We start from the raw sequence: 21,130 nt of genomic DNA, 5'->3' as shown, positions 1-21,130 counted from the left end.
AGATACAATGTCGAACACTGTAGAAGAAGCCTCAGCTGTGAGTTAGCAGCAGGACAAATGTCTAAATCTACTAGTAACCTCTTGTAAAGGCAGATGTTGGATTGGTCCAACAGCTCTCCAGTGACGGTAAAGTTGTTATGTAAGATACTGTTCGCTAACAGAAGAGGCAGAAGTGAAGGAGGTGTGAGTGTTTCCTCCCAGAAGAAGAACTTTTATTGCACATAAATGAGGTGGAAATATATTTTATCATCTGTGTGTGTTAGTGTGAAGCAGCTTCACCTCTTCAGCACACCAAGCCTGGTGATGCTGTCATTCACAAACGCAGCTCAGGCTCCTTTTTTTCCCACAATTCCCCTGTGTAACCTGAGGCTAGAGGCAGGCACCCCCACTGAGCAGAAGACAAAACACTCAAACAGAAAACAGACTAATCTCTCTTCCTCTCTCTCTCTCTCTCTCTCTCTCTCTCACATAGCTGAAGGTGAACATTCAGTTCTCCACACCCTGATGAGTACTTCAGGTCTCTGTCCTTAAGTCCCGTGTCTGTTGAATTTGCTGATGAGATGCAGATACTGACACATGTAACCACTTTTGTCAAATGTAATTCAGCGTCCTGTTAGCACAGAGGCAACATGTCGTAGCATCTCCACAGATTCTTCAGTTCGAAACGAGCAGCAGACAAACGTGTACCAACATGAATATTCAGTATATTTTCTTTAATCATATAGCCGAGCTCAGACAGCACTGCCAGGAACTTGTACTGTAAATGCTTGTCGGATTGTCAGTCAAAAGGTGCAGGAGTTGACAAATATGAACTTAATCACTCATTTGTCAGAACACAGATTCATAAAAAGGTCAACAGCAGCCATAATCACAGCCAGCTTTGAGTACAAATACTAATACAAGATGAAGTTGGAGCAGGTAAAGCTGCAGCTCTCACAATATTTCAAGTAAGCATTCCCTCAATGACCGATCCCTGACAGGTTAGTGGTGCCGAGGACTAACGTGAACCAGCTTCAAGTGAGTGTTAATAGGCAGAGCTGAGGATGTTTTCCCAGTGAGCGTCAGCACTGGTTTGTGATTAAAGGATCTCTCCCACTTTGTGTTGTATCACTGGAGCTTAATAGAAGGCAGCCCCCAAAGGTCCAAGCAAAGGTTCCCATTCTGAGAATAGAAAAAGGCACCAAGCGGGACCCTAGCATGGGGTCTCTCCTCTCTCTACTCCCCCTCCATACCTACTCTTGTCCCAGGGCTAATAGCGAGGCACCGGGCGCCTTCCCTGTTCCCTATCACCCACTCACCTTAATAATAAAAGAGAGCCCCCTGTGGAAAGGAGCTAGCATGAGCTGGTGAAGATCACGCTGTTAATAGGATGATGCCTTTTTGCCTTTTGTCATGAGATTATGAACGGGGATAGCCTCTCCTCGCCTCTCCTCTCTGCTCCTCCACTCTTCTTTACTCTTCCCACACACAGCTACAGGCGTCCTGGAGGGCCCCGTTGAGTTGGAGTGGAGACAGGCGTAACCGAGGCTTTGTTCCTCTGCTTGTATGGTAAAAGACTCGCTAATGAAATACCTTTTAGGGGGTATCGGCAGGTGAGCTCCCCAATCAGGCATTTCAGCGAAAACACACACAGGCGCACATACACTCACATATTCTCCGTCTCCTCTCATCTGCCCCCTCTTGCTATATTAATTACCTGAAGTGCTCTGGCCTTGCAAAAAGCTCTCGATTCTGCCGCTCTCCTCCCTCTCTTCATCCAACGCGACAGCCACAACGGCCTAAGCTAGCCTAAAGTGGGGGGTGCAACAGAAAAGGGAGAATGATAATAGTAGTAATGAACACGGGTGACAATAATGAGAAAGGTAATTGAGAAATGGTGTGTGGCAGGCCCCCTGATTTTCCTTTTCCTGCCCCAAGCTAAGTGGGGACAGGTTGAAAATCATCTTATTTAGAGCTCGGTTAAATGGTTCCAAGAGAGCAGGGATTTCTGACGCTAAAGCTAAAGCGAGCTGACAAGCATAGAGCGCTGATACAGCGGCCTAATGGGTGAGGGAGTGTTTAAAGTCGCTGGTGCCGTCGTACTTTCTTCCCTTTAATTTCTCGCTGACGTTGAGTGGCGTGGTCAAAGCCGCACCGTTTGGATTATTGTTGAACACCTCAATAGGTCACAGCTGCTCCTTTCTTTTCCAGTCTGCTCACCTTGATTGGTTTCTGCTGTCTGTGTCTCTGAATGTATGGATGTGAGAAATCTCCCCCTGCAGGACTGTAACACGCATCACAGACTTGCTGTTTGATCATCCGCCGTGTCTCTGTATGTATGTATGTATTCTGCTTCCACGTCCACGCTACATGCATCTTTGTGTTTGTGTGTGTGTGTGCTTGCTGGGCTCGCGTTGTCTACCTTTCTTGTGTGTCTGTTTCCTCCTGGCCTTGTTGCCCAGGCTGTGATAGAGACAGGGCGGTCTGGGCTTTAACAGACAGAGGCTGCCTCCACCAGCCCATAGTCTGCCACTCTCTGATAATGTTTATTGATTTGCAGCAAAAACACAATTTGATGGAGTGGGGCGAGGGAGGGAGGGAGGGAGGGGAGGAGTGGAGTTGGGTCGAGGAGGGGGAGGATTGTATTTGTGTGATTGTCGCAGCTTGGCTGGTTCTGCTAGACAAACAGAAAAATACTCCAGAAATGGCATTTGTTTTCTTCTAGTCTGATCCTGTTTCAGTCTCTTCTGTCAATTAAAGAATCAAGTTTGTCAGTTTAAATCATGAACACACGTTTAATTAAATGGTTAAATCGAAAAGGTAGAAGAAGTTTAAAGAGGAGAAGAGCAGAGGAGGGAGAGGGAGAGAGCTGCATTAAAGATTTCTCTTAGGCAAATACACTCTTCACCCCTTTGTACAAGCAGCAGAAAGTGTGTGTGTGTGTGTACGTGTACATAGTGGAGTCTCCTAATATGAACATTTCATCTCCAGAGTGAGTCTATTATGTGTACTCTGTTTGCCCGAGCCCCCACCTCTTCTTAACCCCTAAGGTGGAGGAATGAGAGGTGTCTGGAGGGCAGTCTACTGTTAGCTCTGAGGTCAAACGTGTTTGCCCAAGTGTGTGTGTGTCTGTATACATAGGAGAGTTGGCAGAGGAGAGCAAGGAGGCGTGTGTTTTTATGAGAGAGGAGGATGAGAGGAGGCAACATATTAGCAGGAGAAATCTATCGTCTGTGTTTAACATGGTCTCTGAACACAAACGTTCAAACAGTGACATGATAGGCGCTGCGTGTGTACACTCTCTGCTCATTAAAAAAGGCTTTGGCAGTCCTACTTACTGCCGTCCATCGCTCATCCCCCCTTGAAACAGAGCTCATGATCGGGGCTGCAGCTGAAATTGCAATGGCGCCTTCTTTTGCAAGCGCCAGTACATAATGAGGAAATGCTTTTAATGAGCGCATCTGCAAATATTCACACAGAATATATCCGCACGACGTCCGTTAACATTTTCCTACAGCGTCATAGCGAGCTCAGGGTGGGAGCCTCAGGTGTCCGAGTCCCTCGCTTTGGACCTCCACTCTGTCCCTCCCTATGGCTCGAGAACATGTGTGACAGTAATGTTCATGTTGTATCATCATCACCAGCATTAGACTCGCCATCAGGCAGAGGGACAGTTTGCACTGCGCTTTGATTTGACTTACTGACCAGTTTATAGTGGTCAGAATGGCCTTGGTGACTGGTGTCCAGCCTCACCCAGGTGGCAGGTGAGCCTTTTTTTTTATTTTTATTTTTTTTCATCTCAGGACAAATATTAGCCCGGTTTGATTAACCAGTAAGACGTCAGTTAGTGTTAACTACATGCCTTTACTGTTCTATTTGTACTGGATTTGCATTTTATTTCAACATTCAGTTTCAATATTTTAACATTAAACTGGTGCCGATCTGCTGTCATCATTGATCATGTAAACCAAAATTATCACACAAGATCATACATAATTAATTAAGCTGCTCTGCTCGTTTCCCACACTGACTGAAAGATGAACCTCCACCATTTTCGCTCTTTGTAATTAGAAACTAATAATTATGCAGCCCCACTTATGATTATGGAAAAGCCCCAATTCATCGCTCTGCCCCCAAAACTCTCAGTCACACTCCACTCCTGCCTCCCTCGCTCTCGCCCTACCTCGCCTCTTTTGTACATTGTAAAGCAAGCAGTGGTTGACAAATGACACCAGTGGAAAAGGCAGTCATTGTGCCTCAGTGTGAGAGGAGGGTTTTTTTTTCCTTATTTCACTTTTCTCCTTTTTCTATCCGGGGGGGAGGGAGGGAAAGAGGTGAGTGTGAATCGGTTAATGTGTTCCATTCACCAGACATTATACACAGGTTCAATAAAGCAGGAATCTGCTCTATACGCTGGGACCATTGTGCCATTGAGGGCGGCTAAAAAGGCTCCGAGCAAGCCTCCCTGGAAAAAACAGCCCTCAGCACCACTCCAGTAGAGAGCAGAAGAAAGCAGGAGGGAGCAGGAGAAATCACATGTGGAGGCTTGATTCTTCCACATATCACAAGTGGTGTAATGTCGCCGAGCTGTGAATTAAAGCAACTCTGTGTACGCTGAGCCTCAGCTGAACTTTGACAATGTGATTCTGATTGGAGCAGACGTGAAGCTGTCAAATGTGATGATTGGACGCACTTAGAATTTGGTTCATCTGCCATAATCCAACATGAAGGAAACACCTCGACTGCGGGCTTTAGGTTGTATGGCCGAAGACGAATTTGCAAGCAGCCTAACGTTTCTTTTCCAAGCTGCACTCTCAGCCTCTCTCTGCCTCCTTCCTAGCAAGACACTCCACTCCTCACATTAATTAAATCAAGTCTTCAGTGGGCTACTCAGGCACAATCCCCCCCCTCCGGTCCTCGCCACAGACCTCTCTGATTAGGCCGGCCCCTGTCATGCATATTCACATCGCTGCAGTGACAGCCTTTTAACGAGCTCTTACCTAATCACAGGAAACAATGTTCATCCTGTTCTTTTTATTCCTTCTTTTCTCATTTCCTTTCAAGCGTCTCTCGGCTTTCATCTTCCCTGATCCCCGCTGATATCAGACGGGCTTGACTGTCGGATGGAGGGAACGGTGGGAGAGGCACAAGTGCGGCTCGTCCCTAAACAAACCGCAATTCAGAAAGTGACTTGGACACAGAAGAGAAGTTCAGCTGTATCTCCTCCCTTTCCCTCCTCCTCCTCCTCTCCTTCTTTCTCCTCCTCCTCCTCCTCCTCCCTGCCTTTTTACATTTCCGATAGACAAATTGGATTAGCAGCTATTGGATTAAATGGCAAAATGGTGGGATAAGAAATGAGATCAACGTGCTGTGATCACAGCTTTTAATGTTTTTCTCTTTCTGTCTCATTCATTTTCCCCTCTTATCCAAGCTCCCTCCTTCAAGGCACAGAGAGAAGTTTCTCCACTGAAGACAAATGTGGGATTTCTTGCTTATCAGGTTGCCGTATTTCACGATGTTTAAACAAATGCATGTAAAGTGGCCTGACGGTCTAGTGGTCGAAAGGTTATCCCGTAACTGGAAGCGGTATTGACCCCAGCGACTTAAAGCAATTAGTCAATTTATCAATTAGTTGAACGAGGAAATGAATTGACAGTTGTTTAAATCAGTTAATCTTTTGAGTCATTTATTAAGCAGACCGCCTCTGAGATGTGAGGATTTTCTGCTCGTCTCTAATAGAAATGGATTTTGGACTGATATTCAGACAAATTTCAGGATGTCACCTCAGTCTCTAGCTAATTTTGAGGAGCATTTTTCGCCATTTTCTGACATTTCACCGATGAAAGGACAATCGAGACAGTCAAACCCTTCAAACCTTTAGCATCAAACTGTATTTACGAACTGAGCCTCTCTACCTTCTGTGCACATTCCCAGAAACGCTCGAGTCCATTTCAAATCAAATCAATGCGTCTTCACTTGCTAAAACTGCTCCTTGCATGCATTTCCTGAGACCTAGCATAGCAGCATTACACATTTAATTAAAAACCAGCACAGGCCAGCAGCAGCAGCAGCAGCAGCAGCAGCAGCAGCAGCAGCAGCAGCAGCAGCAGCAGTTTGACCACCTCAGGGTGGGTTTCATTATTCCTATCTACACTGAATGGAACAGGGGCCAAGATAGCTATCTTAATCTTATTTGGCTATAGAGGCTCACTCTGTCTTTTCACCCCGTGTTTCCTTCTTTTTTTATTTCGCTCTGTCTCTCTATGGATGCATGCAAACACGCATGGACCCTCTCTAACGAGGCTTTTTCTTACCTGAAGGATAACAGTCTCCCTCCGCACACGGCAGTTCGTGTCATTGTATCTCGGTTGTGTTTGCCTGAGTGAGACGGAGAGAGTGAAACAAGAGAAGAGGGAGACAGGCAATCAGATAGAGGGGTTGTCGGGATGTGTGTATCAGTGGTATCTTGGCTGTGTGTGTGTGTGTATATGTGTGTCTGGGTTGATTATATCTTGTGCGTTTCTCACCATCGCAGCCGCATTGATAGCCGAGGTAACGCCAAACGTGATATTAATGACGATAAAGTTTACTGTAGGAAGGGAAACCCTGTGTATCTCCATCAGACATATTTCACTAATCCTTTGATGTCCTGATCAAACATTGTGCCGATGCCAAACTTACTGCTTCAGTCTCCGTGGATTTTGGCCTTTTTTCGCTCTGCCCTGCTCTGTGTTGAGCACTGAGAAATGGCGTGTAAGGCAAGCAGCAAGACCCAGAATGCAACCTGCCAAACCGCCAGATGCTTTGATCCAAGATGGCCCCCTGAGAGCCAGCATGGATCCACAGCTTCTCGGAGCCAAGGCTGGATTCACAGACACAGTGTCAGTGGTGCCTGCCAGGGATATTTACACCATTTGTCTTCATGCAACACAACGTTCACCAGTTTTTTCTCTGTTGTTGTCACTCTTAACATATGCCATTTGGTGGGCGCGCTCATTACAGTACAGCCAGTGGATAGGGTTTTTTTTAGAAAAAGGGTTTTCCCAATGGGAGTCAAACCCCCAACCCTGCATTAGAGCCTTGAAATTAAGATGGTTTCTCACTAAGTTCTCACATTTCACAGACTAAATGATCAACAAATAAGCCATTAATCAAAGGAAAAGGACAGAATAAACAGTTAAGAAAATAACTGTTGCAGTCAGTGAACGCAGCATTAATACCACATAATTTGCTTGAGCAGTATTTTGAATGCCTCGGCTGTTGTCCACTGTGAAATGTGTCTCATGTTTGATTTTAATGGGGACTTTAAACATCAGTGTTTGAGTCGTTGACTGTGACTCGGTTGGAGTCAGGTAGTATCTGGAGGTCAGAGTTCAGCTCTGGAGAGGTTGAGTGAAGGGGGAGGATGCTGAGCAGCTGTCGAGCGTCCTGCGCCGCTCGTCCTCCCTCATCCCTCCATCCCCTCCTTTCTTTCTCTGCTTTGAAATGGCTCACCTGCTTGCCCTCATTCCCTCCTTCACTCCCTCCCTCCTCCAGTTTTTCCCCTCTGCGTTCACCATTTCCCCCTCATCTCTCCCTCTCTCCTTCCTTCTACCCTTTCTTCCCTCCCTTTCTCCTCTCCTTTATCCTACCTCCCCTACCTTCCTCTGACCTCCCCGCCTTTCTCTCTTTCCTCTCCTCCTTTCCTCTCCCTCCCTCCCTTCGCCTCCCCTCCCTCCTTTCATAAAATGCGGCTGGTGGTTGGCTGGTAGCTGCTGGCTGGCTAGCGGTGGGGGATATAGCTTTATAATCCCTCCTCGTCTTCCAGCCCGCCTCGCCACAATGTCACAGGAGCTTAATATTTGCCATTATTATTTGCTTGTTTTATTTGACTTCGAGGCAGCACAATGACCTGTCAGCGCCGGCTTTATCCCCCCTCCGAGTGTCGTCCGTTTCAAAGTTGACTACAGTAATCCACGAGCCCCCGATTCCGCTAAATCCCGAAGCTTTCTTTCATTCGCTCGTTCTTTTTTTCTCTCCCTCTCTCTCTCTCTCTCTCTCTCTCTCTCGCTCCCCCCTCCCCGCTCCACCCTCCTAAATGAAATTACATACATCTGCTGGCTCAGAGTATCACAAATGTCCACACGCTCACCGGTGTCCGCGCACACATCCACGCGCCTGCCTTTTGTTGACAATGACGCTGCGGCCCGATACTCCCTCTCCTCTGCTCTGTGTGTGTGTGTGTGTGTGTGTGTGTGTGTGTGTGTGTGTGTGTGTGTGTGTTTGACTGAAGACGGCACAGTTTTCACACAAATCAGACGTTTGCGCACAGATTGTGATCATACTTGCCACCAAACCTATTGTTTTTCAGTTAATACTGTGAAAGGCTTTGGCTGATTCAGAAAGCCTGAGAATAAAAGCATAAAACACTAAATCAGTGATGTTTGAATTACCAAAAAGGAGCCGAAAAGCCACATTTTACAGACAATAAGTGAAATATTGTAGATTGAAGTGTAAAACACAAAACCTGGCGTACATGATTTCCTTCACTGTACAGGCACCGATGCCTTTCTTATTATTCAGAGGGCCCCAATTAATAAATAAGTGGTATGAAATGTCTTCTTAGTGTTAATTCTGTTATGATGCCTGTCGTAGCTTCCCAGCTATTAAACCTCCCTCTTGAGAAAAGGAGAAAAAAAACAGCGAGAGATAATAACATAAGCCCTGAGACGATCTTTCATCTGGCGTCCTCTGTTTTCATCCATTTCTTTTCTTCACAGACGTGCTAAGTGTCAGATTAACGCTGCCGTCGCTGTTTAAATGGCCTCCGGTGCCACAAAGCTTGTATCCCAATTCTAGACAGAAACAGTGCGAAGTGAACTGACCACAGCGGTTTATTTAGGCAGCGACGGAGAGAACGAAGGATAAGCTCATTCATACAACACAAATACCAAAACAACAAGACTCCACCATCAATTACATACAGACACATACGTCAGGATTCTGTAAGTTGTCAGAGAATAATGATCTTTGGGCAATAATGAGACGTTAACACATTTAAATGCCCATTTCTGTCACTTTAACTACATAAATCTGATGCAAATTCACGTATAAAATTGAAGATTTTGCCTCAATGATACCAAACCTGCTTTTTTGTATGTCCGTAATTCAAAATAAAAGCCCAGTGTAACAACCTCACTAATGTAAAAAAAAAAAAGCATTTAACACCACCAGAAAACTTTAATAACTCCCAAATCTGCTGTAAAATAGCTACGATCTGAATCATTATTCTGAAATCATCATGATCACTGATTTCTGAGGCAGCCAGCAGAAGCCTGGGTGACGTCAAACGCACAGGTCCTCCTCCACTCTTAACTCCCGGTCAAACATGGCCGGTGGAGGCCGTTCTTGTTGCTGTTCTAACACTTGAGGGTTTCCGTTCAATGTGCTTTGTCCGTATCAGCTGTGCGCATCCCATTGTACCCCGTAAGTAAGTTACAGCGCAGAGCTTTAGCCCCAGGCGCGGGCCAAGCTCACATTAGCCATGCATCTGAGCCTCGCTAGCTCTCCGTGTGCTGAGCAGGTATTACACCAGCGTCGGAGAGTAGCGGAGACGTGGTTTTTTTGAAGGCCCGCTGAGTGATTGGTGGGATATTTATTGCCCTACAGTGAGAGGCTCCACTCTGTAAAGGCGCTCGACGATAATCGCTGAGTTAATCCCGCCCCGGTTGAAGCCGTATTGACGTTGTGAAGACATGGTGTGAAGTATGTGAATGTTTACACAAGGAACATAAGCGAGTATTTACACACACACACACACACACACACACACACACACATAAATATCTGGTGGACATACTGACGCTGCAGTGGCAAAAAGACTTAAGTGAGTCGTTTATCTGCATCATCTCTTTCATGTGTGTATGCCTGTGTGCGCTGTGTGCTTAAAGGTAGTTATGTAGAGACAGACGATGGTAGAGAAGGACCTTTTATCTGTCAGCTCACTCGACTGGAACCGATGTTGTTTTCCTCTGTTTTAGCTTTGCATTAAATGATCAGCGTCTGTCTTTAGGGGGCAAGGAAACAGCCAAGGAGTAAACATTAACAGCCGGTGGCGTTACTGAAATGTTGCACTATCATGTGTGTGACTGCTTGTTTTTCTCTGCGTCTTCCTGCATTTTCCAGGCAACAACAAGGAGGAGGAGGAGGCCATGATGCAGGAGTGGTTCATGCTGGTGAACAAGAAGAACGCGCTCATCAGAAGACAGAACCAGCTCTCTCTGCTGTACGTATCTCACCGTCTGACGTCTTTCTGTCTTTTTCCTGTTTTATTTTAATGGATACCTACTAAAAACCATTTCCTACTGGAGGAGTCAAGTCATTTGTTTGCTCTTCTATATTTGTTGTGCACTCAGAAGCATTAAAAACCTGGAAACGTCGCTCCTCTGTTCAAGCATTAGATCAAACTCGTTGAAGCCACACAGGGTGGGAGTGTACTTTCCACTCCATTCACCCCCTCTGTCTATCCGCTCATTGATTTACATGTGGACGGGATATGAAATCAATAGAAATGTGACGATCGTCACTCCATCGCTGGGCTCTTTGTATGTGGTCAGCTGCGACAGGTGGAGACACACACACACATAGGCACCGGCTTTTTTTTTCTTCATTTGCGGCTGTTGGGATTTCAAAGTGTGCGAGTGGAGGAGAGTTTGAAGTATTCATAATCACATTATATCGTGGGAAAGGGGAGGCTTTTAAGTGGCCAATTGACAGAAGGGCTGATTATTAGCCCTTTCTGTTCTCTCTTTGTGGAGGCGAAGAGAAAAGGCGCCTGTGAAGGACAAATTCTATTAGGGACCGAATAAGCTCATTTTTTAATATGGCTGAAAGAGGAAAGAATTCAATTTGTGCTGCATACACACACACACACACACACGCACACACCACATGTACCCATCCATACACACATGCAGACCACACACACTCGTGGCATGTCCATAGATACACGTTCATTTCTTTGTCTTCTCCTTTATCCTTCGTGCCTTTCTGTTTTTTAAATCATTTTCACCACCTTTCTTCTCTCTTTATATTCCCTTTTTATTTCCTCTCTCACACACACGCACACATATACACACACACACACACACACACACACACACACACCCAGGGCTGTGTGAGACGCAGTATGTGTATCAGTTATGTGCAGTAGATTAATGCAAAGCCAGAGAAGGTTCGGGCGAGTCGCTGAATCGATGTTTATTGCAGGTTTCTTTAAGTGCTTAATGATTTAGTCATTAACATATTGATGAACTTTGTTGTGTGTGTGTTTTTTTTCCTCTCTCTCTCTTCCTAACTTGCCACAGGGAGAAAGAGCACGATCTGGAGAGACGCTTCGAACTGCTGAACAGAGAGCTGAGAGCCATGCTGGCCATCGAGGGTACGACACACACTAAAATACACACACAAGTACACACTCAGGAGGTCTTGGCACTTAATATGGTGTCTGCAGGTATCAGCGGTCGAGATGTGTCTCCTCTCTCTTCTGCCAAGCAACAAAATCGTACTTTAAAATGCGAAGTCGGCGTCATTAGATGCAGTTTGACAACCACAAAGCTCCACTTAGATTAGTCGAGAAGCTCTTCTGGTTTAGAATAATGCACTGGATTATGCTACTGATTGCAAATGAGCAGCGAAATAAGCAGCAGTCTGTTCGTAATGTACTTTGAGCTTGATTTTGCTCTCCCAGCGGCGGCTGTGTCACTGATTTACCAATCAGGTCTCATTTTGTTAGAGTGGAGCGTCTGACGATGAAGAGAAGACAAACAGCAGCGGTTGAAGTTTATTTTCTAATTCCCGGCGACAAAGACAGTAAAGCTGCCGTCAGGGTTGTCTGAGCTCGGGTGAAGTCATTCGTCTTTCTCCACCTGTATTGTTTTCATGCGCTCTAGCTGTTGTCCAGCCTTCGTGGAGAGCCTGAAGCAGGATGATTTGAATTCTGCGTCGGCCTCTTGATGAGGATTAAGATGCGAGCTTGCGAGGGATTTCACTCCCTGATACTTGATCAATGCTATCTGTTTCCTAGCTAGACCCCGACTAGCCGATGCCTGATTTGAAATCTAGCCGCAGCCACATTGAGAGGACGGTTTGCGGGGTTAAAAAAAATGCAGTTATATTATTGAAAGCTTGTTAACTATACCGCAGACAGCAAAGCAGCCATTGTGTCGTATCAAAGTTGTCAGGGGGCCAGGGAAGTTTAATCCCCTTCGACTGCGTCCTCTTTGGCAAAATGAACCTTTTGCCAATCAATGCTAATTGATTTTGCCATTCGACATTGACCACCGCCACCCCCTTCCCCAACCCCCCCACCCCCTTTCTCCTCTCAGCCTTCGGACACCCATTGTAATTTCACCGGGCACCTGATAAGCTACCTGGTCCATAATAAATCAATTGTAATTAGCAAGAAGGGAGGTAGGCCGGGCAGGAGGGGGAGGAGGGGGGAGCAGACATGCGTAGCCAAGCAGGAGCTGCAGACGAGTCCACGCTGCCTGCGTCCAGGTAGATTTCCTCGGTCTGCACCCGGCCATTTTATTTATTTCTATTTATCGAGCCGCAGTTTGTCCACAGCTCGAGTCAAGTGGGAGGATTTCAGGTTTTCTGGTTCATATGCCTGTGTGTGTGTGTGTGTGTGTGTGTGTGTGTGTAAGTCTGCGTTTGTCTTTTTTCGTGTGTGTGTGTCTCTGGGCTTCCTCGTGCTTCTGTGAGTGCATATTTCTTCATATATCAGATGTGTGCCATGTGTCTGACTGCTCACCTGTGTGTGTGTGTGTGTTTGTGTGGGGAAGTGAGAGAGCAGAGATAGTGTGTGAGGTGAGGTGAGGTGGAGAGGTGGTGTGTGTCGTGTCACCGCGCTTCTCTCTGCCTTCATGTGGACTTGTTGGATTTGCAGCTGACTAACTTATCAGCCGGCCTTATTTTCCTCCCTAAGGGAGGCACTTAACATTCACAGGCTCTACCTTTCTGTAGCAGCCACAGATAGTTCAGAGCTGCTGGGAAGAAGGCTGGCTGAGTGTGTGTGTGTGTGTGTGTGTGTGTGTGTGTGTGTGTGTGTGTGTGTGTGTGTGTGAGTGTCAGAGAGAGAGGATCTGTTGGTCTGCATCTGTGTGTTTATATCTCACAGGTGTGTTTGTGTGTCCACCTGCATGCCTGTCCTTTTCCATGTGTGTATATCTGTGTGTGTGTGTGTGTGTGTGTGTGTGTGTGTGTGTGTGTGTGTGTGTGTGTGTGTTCGGCGGCCATCTCCCCTGCTCTTATTTGGTGCTTGGGCAGGTCCATTGAGCGATGGTCGGGCGTGCGAGTAATTGCTGATTTGGTTGGCCAGTCGATGACAGAGAGAGAGAGAGAGATGCACTGTGAGTCCGAGCAGAGAAAAAAAAAACACACATCACTGAGATACACCTGCCTTGACACGCACACGCACACACCCTGCTGAGAAAAATATATATGGTACCTGCAATGATACACTGACACAGACCACTCTTCCTCTATCTCTTCCTCTCAGTCGACCCAGATCGTGTCTGTTCAGGTCAATGTGCGCTACAGCTAACTGGCTAACAATGCTAACAGTCCCTGTCTGTGCCAGTTAGCATAAAAAGTTATTAAAATCACTGACATAGAAATAAATGTTAAGAATAATCTGTATCATAACGCAGAAATTTTAGGTTTTGATGGGAGTTAAAAGCCGGAGAGGGACAGTTAACTACCCGCTGTGAACTCTGTTAACCATGATCTTATACTGCGTTTGTATTGCTGACTTCAGCTGCAAGACACTCACACACATGAGACGGGGGATGAGAGGAAGAGGAGCGCTTTGAGGTGGAAAGAGGAGTCAGGAGGAGAGGGCTCCTCTGAAATCAACTCTGAAGCTGATACTCTGCCAAACAACAGATTCCTCTCAACTTTCCCAAGATTTTTTTTTACGAGTTGTGAGATTCATTTTGGTGTTGTGATAAAACGACAACAAATGACAGAATTACAGAAACGTGTAGAAGGAAATTTAGAGGAAAATCCTCCAGAGGAGGAGAGTTAGCCTGCACGTTTTTCTGCTGTATAACATAATTTGGGGAACAGAGTTGCTTTGCTGCATGGAGATATTGATTGAAATGGAGGGACGTACAGAGATGCATTCATATATAGATGCCTGTGTAGAAAGGCAACAATTCAGCAAGAAATTACTTTAAACTCCCACTAACAGACAGCAAATAATGATAGAAATACATCAATGGGCAACATATTAACAGCAGAGAGGTGATGACTCGGCGGTTTTCGTTGCCGCTCTTCGTCATGGACGTCCATGAGCATCACAGTGAGGACAGATTCAGCATCAGTCCGTGTTGCTCCAGCGGCGTGACTTTAAAAACTTTACAGAGTTTGATTAAATGTGCAGCTGTTGCAGAATTAAACAGTTGGGGGGGCGGGTGGGGGCGGGTGGGGGCCGGCGTCGGTGTTGTTTGTGAGCATGCTCAGTGATAACCACCTCCTTGTACCTTCTTGGTGAGATGCCAGGCGGGAAAATGCCATCTGTATGCCACACTCTCATCTCCCTGCCACAAAATTGATCCACTATGCCCTCTTTATCTGCTTACCGATTCACACCTATGTATGCACACACACAAAACTGTGTCTTGGCTCCCTTCGAGGGCCTGCGTGCGCGTGTGTCTGTATGTGTGTGCGTGTGTGTGTGTGTGTGTGTTTTAAAGTGGACGCCCTCTCGTCATCTAAAAGGGATTTATGCATAGCCGGGTCCCAGAGTTTTTCCTGTTACGGTTTGATATGATAAGCTTTTTTATATGTTTAAAATCAATATGTAATCCTATGCAGGAGCTTATCCCTCTCCACACCCCCGACACACACACACAAACACACACACGCACACACACACTTCCCATTTGTAAATCTATTTGGGCTTTGTAACACATCGGGGCGGCGCGCCACAGACCCTGATTGATTAGGTGCACTATGGAATCCTATCACATGGGCGACTTTTGATGATGTCGCCAAGTCTTTCAGGGTTGCTAGTTGACTGGAACCGCTGATAACAAGTAGCTTCGTTCCACGAGTTTGTCGGACTTGAGTTTTTGGAGAGTTTAAGGGAAGATTATTTATTTGCATTGAGCTTGTTTGTGCTGCTTTTTAGGCCGTTCTTCAGCCGGGTCACGAGATAAACTGTGTGTCCTTAGTTTAGACGTTCAGCAGGAGCGACTTCACGTTTTCCACACCATGTTGGAATAAGTGCCTCCTGTGGTGTTGCTAACATGGTATTATATGCAGGTTGTTGGCACATATGGTGGAACAGGTGTTGAAATCGTGCGTTTTAGTTCAGATTCAGGCTTCGGGTTCTGGAGCGTCGACTGTCAGCCTGTTTTATAGAACTACAGGTGTCTTTTCCTGCTCATTCAGAGTCTCATGAAGTTTTCCAAAGTTTTTAAGAGCCACGCCGTCTCCTGCAAGCTGTCAGATGAAGCATTTTGTGACCAGGATAACCAAGACTGTCTGTAAGCTAACCCTGGAGTTAAACAGTAGTGTGTGTCCGTGTTTTCCTCACCGGGTCCCACTGAAAACGGGAATCTTTTGAGTGTGTCTCATGTTTTTTGAGTGGTCATTAATCTCGTAGAACAGCTGCTCAGTGTAGTTTGTGGCAAACGTTACACAAACAGGAGCTCATTGTGCGTTTTGGGTCAAATTTTCAGCTGCAGATTTCTACACGTGGTGCAGCAGGATGGTGTGTTTGAGTTAAAGCTTTGTAGGTTTTGTTGACAGTAAGAGAAATGTAGATTTTCTGTATTACAGGGAAGTTTTGAACGCTTTTTCCTTTTCCTGCTTTGCTGTTGAGATAATTTGTATTAACCCACCATTTTTCCCGGCCTGGCGACTTTCTTCTTCTTCTCTGGTGACACTTTTTGTCTCTTGACTCCACTTGGATCTCGGCCAAAACCAGCTTTTTGAGGCCTTTTTAGACAAGAACAAGAGGCGGAGAGGACGAGGAGAAAACAACGGAGAAATGAGGGAGAATAAGTTGATAGATCGCGATCGAGAACGTCGTCTCTCTGCCCGCAAATCCTCTGATGTCACATCGCTGAATCGTGCATGAGACAGACAGACAGACAGACAGAGACAGACAGACAGAGACAGACAGATGCCTGTAGGACAGCCTCTCCTCGCTTTGAGAGAACGGAGCTTTGGACCAGTTTGCTCTCTTGAATAAATTTAGCGTCGGAGGGAGCGGGCGGGGAGGGGTTCATGGGGATTTGAACCAGCGCATTCTTGTGTGCCTTGTGCAGACTCACATGGTTACCGTTGGCGTGCACGACGAGGGTTATCTGAATACGCACCCACCATGTGAGTTGTACACACTCCTCCAAGTCTTTAACCTCTCTCTCTCTCTCTCTCTCTCTCTCTCTCCCCCTCCTGGGGGAGGCGGGGTTTACGTGGGGGGGTTCTCTGAGTGGCTGCAGGGTGTTTTGTTTGTTCCTGGGTGTCTGGTTACCCAGCCTGCCCCGCTCTGGCGTTGCCTGGTCACGTCTCTCATCGGCTCTCTTTATTGTTTACCTTCCTAATGAGGGGGGTGGGACTCTGCGGCATGTGATTGACAGCAGTGTGCTTGCCCCCCCCCCACCACCACCACCTCTGCCGCCACCCCTCCCCGTGTCAACCAGGACTTTGGCTTTTTGGCTGAGATGTGCTCTGAAGGAGGAGGCAGGTCTTTTTTTTTTTTTTTTTTACATACCTCTCTGTGTTTTTGTGGGAAGTTTTTTTTCCCCTCTTCCTGAACCCTCCTCTCGGGGGCCGGCCTTGTCGAGAGAGGATTGTGGGAGTTATGGCAGATATGGATGCACACATTCCTGCCTCACAATTATCCGAAGATGATGACTCACATGGTGACTCATCTGTTTTTCTTCTTCTACACGTGACACAGTTTGTCCTGATTCCTCCGCGTCCTAAACCACCTCCAGTTTTTAGAGAATTGAAACAAAAACACTCCACACATGCAGGTTCGGACGTATTTGGCAGTTATGAAGTTATTTGTCGACTCCCACACGAAGCCAGAGGAGAGCAAATTTGCTTCCCTGAGGAAAAAAAAGGAGGAGGGAGGGAGAGAGGAAGAGGAGAACGTAGAGAGCCAAATATTGGGACTGTGTTCATTTCGCTCTGTGGTCGACTTCAAAGGGACGAGCGGGGCCAATGAAGAGAGCGCAGACCTTTCAGGACAAACACACTGAGCCCAGCGTGACACACACACACACACACACACACACACACACACACACAGCCTGACTGCCGCAATTTGACTCAATGAGGGGGGGATATTTATTTTTAATAAAGCCACACTTATTTTAGGACTGACATTTTACGACGTCCCTTTTATTCTGGAATCAATAGGCGGTTAAATATTGATAGAGGGGTGAAGTTGCCTACGCGCCACAGAAGTTCCTCTCGTCTCAGCTGTGTTTGAATCCTCTCTGGGATGGAGAGGATTTTTTTTTTTTTTTTTTTTTAACATGAAACGATGGAGGGTTTTTCAGGGCGACGCGTTCCCACACTGACCCGAGGAGCTGCAGAGTTCCTGCCTTCTTTAGCTGCAGGACGGACGGCGAGGACGAGCTGCCCAGAGACAGTTTGTCAGGCAGAAACGTTCGTGTGTCTGAAGCTGTTTGATTTTCAAATGAAGCCAAACTGTGTTTTGTTGCACTGATAACAATGAAGTTGGATCTATTTTAGTCTAGTTCATGCATGAGAACTCGATGCTGGGTTGTGGTTTGAAATGCACCAAAGAACAGATCATGTCAGCGACTTCGGTCTTCCAGCAGCGTTCAGGGTGAGTGGGTGAGTTTTGGGGTGAGGGAGGGAGGAGCGCTGCCCCGGTGTTGGGTGAATGTGGAGCCAAGGGCGCCAGGCGGATATTTGAGCCCCAGGGGGAGTGAGTGCTCTCCTGTGGGCATCCCCCCTCCCCTCCAGGGAGAGGCTGAGGGGATTTGGATCGGGGGTCCCACCTGGACCCTGTGGGGCCCTGTGGGGCCCCTTCCTGCAAAGACGCTGGAGAACTGAGCGGATAGTCAGGGGCTCACCTGTTTGTTTGTTTAGCCGAGGAACAAACGGAGTGTTTGGCTGTGAGGTGACTTTTACATGTTTGTGATTTTGACTGAAGCAGCTTCTTCTTCATCTTAAACACCAACAGAAATTCACACAATAACCTCAAAAACTGACACAAAGCTTTAATCGTTTGGGCTAAAATACAAATTCATGGACATTTTTTGTTGTTATTAGAAAATCCCGAGGATAAAACTGAATACAAATATTCCTTTTTTTCACATTTCTTCTTCACACGTTTCTTATAAAACCACACGAATCCTCTTTAAGCTCTTTAAGCTCTGAAATTCTTCTTAAACATGAAACACAATCGTGTGTGTTCTTGAAATTGTGACTGAGGACATGATACGAGCAGTCTTCTCCTTTGGGACAGTGAGTCCTCACATATCTCTGTGTGCATCATGAGGCTGCACATTAACATGACCGAGTCCTCCAGGTGTTTGCTCAGGTTAACACATCCTGACTGTGCGCACACACACACACACACACACACACACACACACACACACACACACACACAACCTGACCTCAGTGTGTTTACATGTCATATCTACACACTCATCTATATGTGGAACTGGTCTGGTGTCCATCTCCACGCCGTCCTTAATGTGACGCAGAGGAGCAGGAAACAGTGTCCTCACGAGGAGGAACATTTGTGCTCCAGGAGGCCTCGAGGTCACACTGAGACGCGGTTCATCCGTCTGTCTCAGGACAGAGCGTCTCCAGGACGCTGGAATAGAACCAGTTTGTCCTCAGTGTCTCTGAAGGAGTTTGTTCCTCTGCTGTCTTTGCAGACTGGCAGAAGACGGAGGCCCAGAAGAGACGAGAGCAGCTGCTGCTGGATGAACTGGTCATACTGGTCAACAAACGCGACGCGCTGGTCAGAGACCTGGACGCCCAGGAGAAACAGTAAGTTACCCACAAATCCTCCGAAAGCAGAGTCAGAACAAGCCTCAGTGTAGAAACAGAAAGAGGTCCGTGTGGGAGCGAGCGAGCGCCTGCTGCCTGTCTTTAAATGTCCAGAGGTCCCACAGACACCGCAGACGTAGTGAAAACAGATTGCAGGTTTGTTGCGTTCCAGCCGTCCTGCAGTCGTCCTGCACGTACGGCGGCAGCACACCTGCATGGGCGGGATCCCTTCCAGATTGGCGGCGACGTCCGCCAACGGGGTGCCAGGCGGGTGAAAGGTCGGAGCGCGGCCCCTGGCGCCGGGCCACTCCGCGGGCGGCGTGGCGTCGCTTGCCGCGGCGCCGACTGCGTTACCTGTGCGCACGCCTCCTCCCCGCCTCCCCCAGACACATCTGACCTTTTGACCTTTGCCCTCCGCAGGGCCGAGGAGGAGGACGAGCACCTGGAGAGGACGCTGGAGCAGAACAAAGGAAAGATGGCCAAGAAAGAGGAGAAGTGTGTGCTTCAATGATTGTCACGACAGGAAAACACAACCAACAAATGTAGCCGATTAAAGAAATGTATCATCGTTATTATTATTATTATTATTATTATCATTATTATTTGATAGTGGCTCTCCTAGACCTTTCAGTTATTGGACTCCTGGTGTGGTTGTTGTTTTGGTCAGATTAACCCGCAGAGGCTGAATTCAGAGGCCCTGCGATGCCTTTGCACCAACTTTATACTGACTCAAAGTGTCCCACTTACACACAGTGTTTTTATTTGAATCCTCCTTCGCTTTACCTGAACGGTACTTCTGTGTAATATAAACTAAGTGTGAGTCGGACAGCGTGATATTTGCATGGAAAGATGCAGCAGCACAGCCTTCTCTGTCTGAATGTGGAGACCAGTCGGTTTGAGGTACAGCACAACTGGGTGTAATGGTGGGATTTTTTTTTTTTTTTTTTTTTTCCTTCATCATACTGAGCAGATGACGGCGGGGTTGATGTTTCAGTTGGACTTTTAAAAGGAAAAAAAGTTGTTATAATATCAGTCTTTTCAAGCTACTTCATTACTTGACTGTGTACCTTTTAATTATTTCACTTTAAAGTTTTTACTTGTAAAATATCTTAAAGGGGGGAAACGCATTACTGTTCATAAATCTTGCATAAATCTTAACTTTCCTATTGCTTTTTTTATTGTCTTGGCTTGAAAGCAGTTTACCAAAAGAAAGACTAAGAAAAAAAAAAAATCTCATGTTGTATATTTTCATCACTGCTCTGACCAATAGCTTCCAAAATCCTCCTTTTTTGTCAGGATTCATGCAGTCAAAAACAAAAAATATATATATTATTTATTGCCGTTTGTCCTTTGAAGCTGCTTGTAAGTGATTCTGCCATCACGTTTCATTTCATGTGCGTTTTGCTCAACTTTTGGTTTCTATTTATTGTATTCTGAAGAAGAGAAAAATGCTTCCACGTGCATCGCTTAGAGCTCCACATCTGGTGCAGTTGTCCTTTACGTGTTGAACATTTATCTGTTTATTTATTCCAGTGTCATAACCCAAGTCTTCAATAATAAAGTCCTTATGATTTCATACTCCACAGAAGGCGGCGTGTGGCGTGTTTTTAAGCCCGTGCAGAATAACGTGGATATTTTCAAGCTGCAGGTGTTTCAGGTACAAGCGTTTAAAAAAAAAAAACAAAAAAAAAACAGTTTTTATAATTGTTTTAAATTCTGAAAATGAGTTTTCATTGAAGCGGTGTCTGCAAAGACTTTTCTGATTTTTATAATTGCACACATACTTTTAAAACTTGTAATCTCGATACTTCCCGTCAGTTTGTCCATTTCACCTCCAGCCCCACATGATCCAGGCCATATTCCTGCTTTTTGTTTCTTCCTTGGTTATTGAAATGCACGCACGCCTTTGGCAGCGCTGCGCGTAAGTGGCCCCTATCACTGCATCCACCACCGAGCGTTGCGTTTAGCAATGCTTATTATGCGACGCTCTGTTCAATTCCCCCGCGACTTGTGCGTGTTTATAAATTAAAATCGGCGTTCGGTTTTTTTTTTTTTTTTTTTTTTTTGAGGTCGGTGCTGAGCAGGTTCCTCCGAGGAAGATTAGAGAAATCACTTT

General features: G+C 46.3%; 1 protein-coding gene across 7 annotated transcripts in view; it reads left to right on the top strand.

Annotated features, from left to right (window-relative positions):
* The window catches only part of ehbp1 (EH domain binding protein 1), a 133,416-nt gene extending 112,824 nt beyond the window's left edge, over window positions 1–20,592 (top strand). For all 7 annotated transcript variants that reach the window (XM_076742572.1, XM_076742574.1, XM_076742573.1 and 4 more), the window contains 4 exons: window positions 10,144–10,243; window positions 11,325–11,398; window positions 18,900–19,014; window positions 19,435–20,592. In XM_076742572.1, the coding sequence (XP_076598687.1) occupies window positions 10,144–10,243; window positions 11,325–11,398; window positions 18,900–19,014; window positions 19,435–19,525 (380 nt within the window). In that variant the 3' untranslated portion in view covers window positions 19,526–20,592. The remainder of the gene's footprint in view (window positions 1–10,143; window positions 10,244–11,324; window positions 11,399–18,899; window positions 19,015–19,434) is intronic.
* Window positions 20,593–21,130: the final 538 nt, after the last annotated feature.

Source organism: Chaetodon auriga, chromosome 11, assembly GCF_051107435.1.
Source record: "Chaetodon auriga isolate fChaAug3 chromosome 11, fChaAug3.hap1, whole genome shotgun sequence".
NCBI lineage: Eukaryota > Metazoa > Chordata > Actinopteri > Chaetodontiformes > Chaetodontidae > Chaetodon > Chaetodon auriga.
This window is presented reverse-complemented; position numbering and strand designations above follow the sequence as displayed.